This window comes from Palaemon carinicauda, unplaced genomic scaffold, assembly GCF_036898095.1.
Source record: "Palaemon carinicauda isolate YSFRI2023 unplaced genomic scaffold, ASM3689809v2 scaffold14, whole genome shotgun sequence".
Taxonomy (NCBI): Eukaryota; Metazoa; Arthropoda; class Malacostraca; order Decapoda; family Palaemonidae; genus Palaemon; species Palaemon carinicauda.
Window position 1 is genome coordinate 542,037 of NW_027168926.1, and position 10,191 is coordinate 552,227.

At 42.2% G+C, this 10,191-nt stretch overlaps 1 protein-coding gene across 1 annotated transcript in view; it reads left to right on the forward strand.

The window, feature by feature from the left end:
• LOC137635548 (delta(3,5)-Delta(2,4)-dienoyl-CoA isomerase, mitochondrial-like) overlaps positions 1–6,291 on the forward strand; it is a 31,645-nt gene extending 25,354 nt beyond the window's left edge. Inside the window, exons 5-6 of the mRNA XM_068368020.1 lie at positions 5,008–5,134; positions 5,226–6,291. Coding sequence (XP_068224121.1) covers positions 5,008–5,134; positions 5,226–5,327 — 229 coding nt within the window. The 3' untranslated portion in view covers positions 5,328–6,291. The remainder of the gene's footprint in view (positions 1–5,007; positions 5,135–5,225) is intronic.
• Positions 6,292–10,191: the final 3,900 nt, after the last annotated feature.

The following is a 10,191-nucleotide window of genomic DNA, read 5'->3' on the forward strand; positions in this document are numbered from 1 at the left end:
CTAATGGTAACTAGTAGTACCCATGTATTAGGTCAAGGGTTGTGAAATACTTGACAATCCAAATACAGAATCTACCATGTTTGGCATTGGGAAACTGAGAGACCATCACTTTATTCAGTCTATGGTAGTCCACACACAACCGTATTCTGTTGTCCATTTTTCTGACCGGAACAATGGGCAAAGACCAAGGAGAGATACTGTGTTCAATAATACCCACTTCATGCAACTCCTTGCACTGCTCTTCAATGGCATCAGCGATAGGTTTTGCAAACTGTCGGACCCTCTGACAAGTGGGTGTCTCGTCACCAGTACTGATGACTGGAAGATGACAGTGAAGCATTTGACAGAACTGCCCCTTCTGAGAAGAATCCAGTTCATCTGTGATAGACAATCGGCCTATCTTTATGAATACGCTTGGTTCAGGTAGCAGGTTGTACTCCTGTGCTATCAGGCAAGATTTAAGGAGCATCCACCATTACCATGGTGAATACCTTCCCCAAGAGATCACCCTTTTTAATCTTGGCAGTTCCTTCTGGTAAACCGTTGATTAAAACTGAGGCTTTGCCCTCTTTTAGTTCTAGGATGCCAGATATTACTGTAGCTTTCCTTGACAGATCGGGAGGTATGATGTCGCCGTAATAATACATCTCCAGCCAACAGTTGGACAGACAGGCAGGGCACCTAAAAGACGTGTCAAGCCTTCAGGAAAACCTACCGTGACAGGAAGAAGTACGGGCTCAGTACCGGTAATTCTAATTCAGTTAATTGGCTGCTTGGTTTTCAAGTCTGTAAAGCACTTGCTGACAACAGACTCTTCGTATTGACACATAATACCCCAAAGAGGCTCACTGGGGGAACCGCCAACGCTTAGCCAATTGAGGGCTCTGTCAACTATCACCCCATTTACCCTCAAGAACTGGTAACTCAGCATCACTTGCTCAGCCATAGTCCCTGAAGGCACTACATGGAACATTCTCAGGGTGAATCTCATTCCGTGCAGTATGGGGTTAGCAGTACAGTACCTAAGGTGTTAGGTCCTGCTTGCCCTATACTCTTCAGTCTCTTCAGTCCAGTAGTGTTGGGCACCATCTGTAGCTGGTAATCCTGCACTACATTCGTTGGCAGGAGGTTGACCTCAGCTTCAGAGTCAATGAGAGCATCCACCGCTTTGGACGGAACCTCAGACCAGGTCACTGGGACAACCATGAGTGGGACAGGTGTCAACTGCGCCAGGTTAACCCTACGAATGGTTTTCAGTACAGCCTAAGTTTCTGCCTCTTCCTTGTAAGAGTTAGTAGGAGAAGCTTTGGACAGTGTCAGAGACAGGTCATGACTGGCCAGTCCTGAAAGATTCATTGGATGCATAATGACCTTTTCAAGTTGTGGGATAACCCCAAAAATCAAAATTTCCAAGGCTGCCACTGGATTACTAGATGTAAGCTTCCTAGCACTCACCCTCCTTCAATGTAGCCCCATTTTATACACCGAAGGTCTGGTGTTTAACGCCCTATGGTACACCTCGTTACTAGTGAACTTCTTTGCCTTTGACTTTTTACTTATCTTCTCAACCATCCAAGAAGTATTGGATTCACTCCCACTTCAACTCTCCCTGCTACTGGTTGAATCAGAGCAGGATGACGGGGTCAGGATAACCCTGATAGGTATTGCTCCCTACCTAGGAGTCTGGACAGCAGTGGTTTCCTTCCCAGGGCTGTGGGGAGTAGCCAACTTCTAGATGAGTGACCTATACTTAGGGCATCTGTTGCCCACACGGCATGACGCGGTGGCTATCTGAGCCACAGCAGAAGTCCAAGTCCAGGCATATGCTTCACGTATTTACTGTGGGGCCTAGTTTCTTGCACGAATTGAAGTTCCTCCTCTGGAACTGAGGAGACCTGTCCTGGGTGTGCGATGGTAGCAGGCACACTTCCTGTGGTGCAGGCTTTGGGACAGATCTAGGAGGTATGCATGGTTGGGCTTGCACAGGAGCAGGTGAACACTTGGAGGCAGCCATGGCAACACTGTTAGCTTACGAGCTGTGCCATGACTGTCCCACACGACTAATGACTAATTTCTCTGGCTTCTGGCTCCACTGACAAGTTGCCTCATTGAGGACACCCAGCAGGTGTGGGACATCTTGGCAAGTGGCCTGATGATAGGCAGTGACATTGATGGTTTACATGTTGCTCATGAATGGCAGAGGCAAGGGGCAGTGACAATGCCCTAGCAGCACAAGGCCCAAGAGATTGACCATATATCCATATGATCAGGGCCTTAGTCCCCTCTCCACCCAAGCTAGGGCCAGGCAATGGCTGGTGTAGGATTGCTCTAGCCAACTCGCCACTTCACAGGGGACAGTTTTGAGTAGCTTTCACCTCAACCTCTTCCCATCTAGTTAATGCTGACTTGTATAAGGAGGCCAACTGCACAGCATAGATTTTCAGTAGTTCGCCCAAGTGGTGCTGCTGAAATGAGCTTTCCTCCCAGAGTCACGTCTCTCTTAGGCTCCTTGGTACCAGTTGAGGAGGAGATCCTTCATTTACAGGTAGGTCTCCTCAGTTAAAGACTACTTGATCTCCACCATCAGGTACCTTCCCGGCTCAGCGGTCCACTGACCAGAGCTTCTTGTAGTATACCTACTAGCACAGTAGGCCTCAAAATCCCTGAGGAATCGGGTGAAACTTTGGCCAGTTTCCAACCGTAAGACCCCATGCTTGGGGCTCTTCCAAGTGTCAAGGGTGTTGACCAAGTCAAACAGAGGGGGTTCTGATTGGAGGTATTCTCAACAGAGACGCTGTCAGCTGAACTGACACTGAAGCAGTAGCTAGAGTTGTCGCCAGAGAAATCACTACCGGAATCTTCACTGTTCGACTCTTGGTCGTAGGCTGCATTACTTGTATGTCTGGTCTGTTGTCAACCTTGGCATGTCGTCTACGTTCTAGAATGGCCCCGTTAGCAGCATCTACCTATGCAGTAGCGGCTGGTACCATTTCAGGTCAGCCTGGCTCTGCCTGGACATCCAGGAACTGACTCCCTAACACACCTGTAGGAGTCTCTAGCAGACTGAATGGATTAGTTGCCAGAACTGGTTTGTAGGGAAGAGGTCCACACCAAGTAGGAGACTCCCAGAAACCTGGTACAGGTGGGATTGCCGTCATGAACCCTGGAGGAGGCTGGAGTTCAATCTGAACCCTCTCTAGTCATGGGAATTGCCAAATCATTGACATTTGACCAAGTCGGGGACGTAGGAGGGGCACCGGTGGTCACTGTGGATGTGACCCCAGTGACATGATAGCCACGACCCAACATTCTCTTGCGCTGCCAGCCGGATCTACAGGGATCTGATGTCAGTAAACAGGTCACTAACAATCATTGTAAGTTTCTGCAAATCTCTTCTAAGACTTATGACCCTTGGCCGAAAACGATGCCATACCCAAAGGTTGATTTTTCCTGGGTCTAGGCAAAAATAATTATGTAGTGATTAGCGTACTGCAGCTGGACATAGCACGCAGACTGATTGCTCAGGATACTGACACCACTCCAGCTGCACTACATTATAGGTCCTAGGAAATTCAAAGGAAAATTCAATGTAATAATAACTCTGGGCACCAGCCCTTGATTTAGATCTGGGCAAGGAGACCCAGCAAGCTATTTAAATCTACAGGTGAGATTTTCCTATGTGCAAAGGTTATACTAGAAATCATACAGCTAGTATCTCAGTAAAACGCACTGCTTCACACCGTCCAGAAAATCAAATTGAAAATGTCACAACTAACACTTACAGCCATTCTTTGTAATGTCTGTTATATCTATCTATGGTACAGCCTTTAATCATGACATCACTGAAAAGAGTACAGTAGTCCAGAACCTCTGCAAACCCATACACAATTTGTATTCCTTATATATACTAGAGGAGGTCAGAGTTCTCCATTTTAAAGCTTCTTTGTCTTTTTCTTTCATAAATTTTGAGTACCAACTTCTTCTTTACTGCAATTGTTGTCATTGGACGTAGATCTAAGTTGTCATGCGTGCCCCTCTGTGTACATGGTATCCTACTTACCTGAAAGACAAGAAAGAGTCATGAGATAACCAGATGGTTGATGTATAAACTATGATAAAAAGACTTTACACAAGTTTTTGATGGAGTTGATACCCAACTGTGCATTTAACTGTCCATAGTAACACCAGTGATGGAGGTTCTCTCAAACACAAGAAGAAGGGTAAGTCTGGTTATCCCCTAATCAAAGGACGGAGGTTTTTATGTCATGTAGGAACAATAGAAAACTTTCAAAGTCATTTCTCTTTTTCCTGGCAATAAAAACATGATTCCTTTGATCCAGCTCTTTCCTCCTCAACCATCCCCCTAAGTCTTGGGTTGAAAGGTCAAACAGGAGTCTTCTCCGACTCAAGACTGGACGGTGGTTCTCGCCCCGTACCCCCTAGTTAAATTAAGGCTCATTATCCAACTTCAACGACCAATTCCAACTTGTGCCAAAACAATCTCCCTAATTAAAAGACTCAGGTTTGTATGGCTCCGAAAAATACAAATTACTTTTAAAATGTCATATTTCTTTCATAGTTTTATCCTTTACTTCAAGTAATTTCTTTTTCCCACTTGGCTACTTTTCCCAACTATTCGCTGCATCATGTCTTACAACAGTGAGTAATAATGTACCATGGAAAAAAAACATGCTCCAGCCCTTCATTTATTAGTTATACTGCAAAGGACAGCACAATTAAAATAGCTTTTTATGTATGATGATATGCAAAATTTATTCAACCTAGTTTATTTAAATTTAGGTACACAACAGCATATACTCCAAACATGATCTTGAAATTGGACTTTTGGAAGAAAATGAATGATTTAAGAATGCTTTTTTCGTATATTGTTATGGTCATTAGCAGCAGCCCGAGTTTGAAATGAAATGTAAAGTGAACAGTGAAATAGATGTATGAAATGACATAACCCATGCAATAAGACTTCTCAAACAATCTGAATTTTCGCAGCATGATGAGCGGTGCGCTTGATATGGCCGAGATGATTGCCAGCAAGTCCCCTGTCGCAGTGCAGAACACCAAGACGTCTCTCATCTATGCGCGGGACCATTCCGTGCAAGAAGGGCTTGATTACATGGTTAGTAATTTAGTTTGTTCCATTCTGTAGAATAGGAGATGTATCACTGCAAGATGGAACCAAGTACTGATTGTTTTCTTTTCTCTTGCAGAAGCTTCTCAACATGACTATGCTGCAGAGCGAAGACCTGCGTATCGCTGCGATGGCGCAGATGAGCAGGGATAAGAAGAAGCCCTTGTTCTCCCACCTCTAAGGTCCCCTTTTCCCACTAAAGTTGACAGGGAATGTTAACATCAGATTTATTTTTAGGGAGCTTTGGGTAATTGCTAGAAAACATGTTTTGATGTCTCCTCCTTTTTATTTTGACACTAGTGTACGCAACCTGCCAAGTGACGACTAAATATACATACGCACACAAATTCAACCCTTCCCACTCCCTCCCCCTTTCTTAACTACAACACGGCAGTTTGGACAATTTGTAGATTTGTTTTCTTTACTGGTTGCCCATCAGCATGACATAAAGGAAATATATATATACTGTATATATTTACTTTATATATATAACCAGACACTTGCTTTTTATTATCTAGGAGAGATAGTGTCTTGTGGAACGAAATGTTAGTCACAGCTGGCATTGAATACAAGTCATTATTATTTTGATGCACTGGCTTCTCCAGTTTTGGTCTCAAACCAGTGGTTGCTGATCGAAGAGTCTAAACTCTTGATATTATTGCTTCTATTTCATATATGTCTTATTCAAAAGTTTAAATCTACTTGAATGGTGGTTATATGAAGAAGTGCATTGGTGTATTGTAGAAATTTTACTCTTTTCTTTTTTGTTAATAAGATTACTTTCCAAATGTGCAGAGATTTTATCAAATCAAACAGGTGTGTGTTTAATCTGTATAAATATTTCCATTTGATGACGATGGCTACAATTTCTTGACAATTTCTATTACGGGTGTGATTGCATAGATGGGTGTGTGATGTACAGCAATGTTTATTAAAAACAAAAACTGTTTTTGTGATGTATATATTTTGTAATATATTCGTAATAAACATCACAGGAATGTGCATATTTTAGTACACATAATATCTGGTCTCAAACTTACTTAGTTTAATCCTGGATTAGAAAATAGTAAATCCTTATGAAGTGTAAGACTTATCTTAGCTTTGGTCGTTTTGTCCCGCTACTGTTCGGTTCATAGTTGGCAGCATTACCTCAGGGGTCTTTGCATAGTGCGATGATTGTTGTTGTAATAAAAGGATTCAAGATGATGTAATTTTATAGAACACATGAGTTATTGCTCATTTTTTTATAACAACAGTACTATTGGCAATGCTGATGTGGCTGCTATTTGGCAGTAAGACAACTCAAAAAAATGTCTTTATATATTATTGTAGATTATTACCTAATTAACAATGTTAAGTTGCTCTTTGCACCTCAACCAATCCTGAAGCCAAAGGTGGAAGGTGACGTTCAAGGGCGTGGCAGGTAGGTGTCTCTGTTTCTGCCTCCCACTAGCTACTGCTCCTACTTTGTTAAAGACTCATTGGCCATTCTAACTCAATCTGAATACATACTCCCATTTAAAGGCCTCCTTATTTGTTTGTATGCTATTCGTGACAGGATACCCCCCCTCCCCTCCTTCTCCTCCTACCGACCAACCCCGCCCCCACTCCGTCGACTGCACGATGCCCCGCTGATGTTGATAGCATTCGTGTGGACCAAGATTTTGGATTATCGTTGAATCTAATGTTATTTTTTATTGAAAATTCTTTTTAGAAAATAAGAACTTTTAAAAAAGAATCCTTTCATATAAATCTAATATTGATAAAAAGCTGATAAAACTGAATTAATAGCTTTTTATTGGGAATAATTTCTCGTAAAATGATTTATCTTTGTCGTGTGTCACTGGTGGGTAAAGAGAGAAAAAAGTTCTTTTACTAATTAAAAATTTCTCTCTTTTCAGATGCCATCTATACGTACACAGTGCAAACCCTTAGTCCTTTAAAATAGGTATAATTTATGCGACTTCTCTTGCCGTTATGGTTTGGGGGTAGCAGCTTCAACTGTTCACCTTCCATCTCCTATGGAGATTTCTCACCTACCGGTACTTTCTGGGTTGGTCAAAAAGGCGAGACCAGTGGAACAGTGGCTTTTATTTGCACCAGTATTGGGTGATTGGATCTTCTGGAATGAACACCAATTTCTAGGTGTTTAAGGAAAACGATATGCTGTCATGCAAAGTTATTCTCCTCTTTCTCTTCACTCTCTTCTGATTTTGGTAATTATTCTCAGAAGTAGTCCAGGAAGGCCAATTACAAGAAGCCCCACAGGACTTTGAGCAATCTCTCCTCTTTTGGGAGGAGTGTATAGTTCCCAGCCAGCACCTGATCGCATGGAGATCAGGGCATCGGACCGTGGCTCCAGTCCAACTGCCCTCTTAGGAGGGAAATGTTTTGTGAGCAGTGGAAAAGGATGATGGTCATAAGTACTGCTTCATCCACTGTGCCGTATCCCTAAAAGGCTCTGGTTTTACGAAAGATACGACATCTTAGCCTTCTTAGGTCTGCCATTCCACTTGGCTCGGGTTTGATGAAAGTCCCGGTGTTCTCTAATATGCATCAGTGACCACCTTCACCTTCTTCCTCCAAAAGAGGTAGTATTTTGCTCCACCTCTTCTCTCCCCGGTTCAGTTCAGGAAGACTACCTTCGCCTCCTTTTATATTTGATGGCATACCTTGGACTCCTTTTGCATGTGTCTAGTGATATCTGCTTTCAAATTAGGAATATCATTCCAAAATAGCTGAGTAAAACTTTTAGAATGTTGTTTTATTTTACCTTTTGATGAAGAAGTCATGGCTGTTAGAAGTAACTGCATACCTGATACTCTCTACAGGATAGTAAAGTCTGGGAAGATCAGAATGGAATGGATAATCTGAATTATGAAAAATCCTATGTAACATGTATAAAGAACAAAGTGAATGGCAGTGCCAGAAATAAATATCCAGATCAGGAATAAGAAATTTAGTTGACATTTCTATCCAACAAATTAAGATGAGATTCAGTTGCTGAAGACAATAGAACAGTACTCGAAACAAGGCAGAATGAAAGGATTAAAACATAGATTGAAAGGAAGAAGTGTTGGATGAGACATCTGATGCTGGTAAGATTCCCAACTGAGGAACTGTTGTTCTTCATAGACAGGATCTGTGAAGAGGTATTCTCTCCAAGGGAAGGATGGTTGAATGTATGCTGAAACCCTTCTTCATACAATATGCCTGGTACATACATACATATACCAAGGCACTTCCCCCAATTTTGGGTGGTATCCGACATCAACAAATGAAACAAAACAAAAAGAGGACCTCTACTCTCTATGTTCCTCCCAGCCTGACAAGGGACTCAACCGAGTTCAGCTGGTACTGCTAGGGTGCCACAGCCCACCCTCCCCCGTTATCCACTACAGATGAAGCTTCATAATGCCGAATCCCCTACTGCTGCTACCTCCCAATCATCTAAGGCACCGGAGGAAGCAGCAGGGCCTACCGGAACTGCGTCACAATCGCTCGCCATTCATTCCTATTTCTACCAAATCACATAGGGATCAGGTTTTTCTATGATCTAGTATCGGATTTCGTAAACCAGGTACGGGTGCAGTAGACCCTAACAGCATGTATATCATCCCTGTGATTAGCTGTTTAGGTGTTTGCTGGAGTCTCCTTCCAGGAAGGATGATGACAGTCTGCTATTTTAAAGGATGTAAGGTTTAGATTCACATCGTAACAAATATATTTTGAAAGTCATTTGTATTTTTCCTTTCTACACAATCCTGATATTTTAAAGTTACACATCCCCCTTAACAATCCTAGAGTTCTCATGGGCCCCAGCACTGGAGTATCCTAAATTTCAATTCAAATCCTTGGGGTAAAGGTCAAAAGGGGACTCTCTGTAACAGGCAAGGGGGCAGGACTAGCCCTCTTGTGCCAACTTATGTTACTAACTACCCTGTTAACAGTTTAGTGGCAGTTCCAGATGGCATTGAAGTTCTTATCTCCTATTGAAGAGACTCAGGTATATATTGCTAGGAAAAACACAAACTGTTTTTAATGTTTTTAGGTAAAATCCTGGTATGTTTTTTGTTTGTTTCTGCCCATCACCAGAGTTACTGTGTCTCCCTGGTGCTTGCAAGAGTTCGGGCAGGTGTGATCCAACAGTGACAGGATCAAGTTACAAACGTTAGAGAGGAAGGAAAATGGAGACGAGATTCCAGTGGAGAAGAAGAATAAGCATTCCTATAGAGATTTATATCAAAGAGGAAACTTGGAAAGTCAAAGAGAGAACGGGGAGAGATAGAAGTGCGTTTTCTGTTATACAAAAAAAATATCTTCATAGGAGGAAAAGTAATAATAAGTCAAGTGGTGGATTGCAACACAAGTATAGAACCTGAAACACTGGTTTTATTTCAGCAACATTATTTTGACTCAAGTTATTTTGAGAGCGCGGCGGGATGTGAATCACGTCGCGACCAGAAACTTACTGAGGAGCACGACCTAATCTAGCACGCTCTCTGACCCCGGGTCGCCTCAGGGCGCGTATCACTCCGCCTGAGGTCACCCATAGAAAATGGGAATAGGGTAAACTACACAAAATTCTGGCCGGTTGGGAAGTTACCAGTAACTCCTAAGAAAGTAGTTCTAGGTAAGTATGTTAGGAAAAATACAAATTACTTAAAAATTTGTGATTTTTATTTCAGCAACATTATTTTGACTCAAGTTATTTTTGAAGATGATAACAGAGGACAGCTGTCAACATTGCACAGGAGTATCAGAGTTGATTGTGGTTATTATTAGTATCAAGAAGAAGCAGAGTGAGGACCATCAGCTCAAAGAGAAAGGCAACATACCAACTTCTTCCATCTTGAACTCGGCCATCTGAGCAGTGATCGTTTTGGTAAGGAAAAGAAAAAGGAATAATGTTATTTGAGACGTAATTGAACTTTTTTTTGTAACAAGAAAAAATAATATTTCAAGAGAGGCAAGAAGCATTTGTACATTTAAAAGAATTATGAAAATTATTGAGATGATTGACAGTTGGTTTGATTTTGCAACCG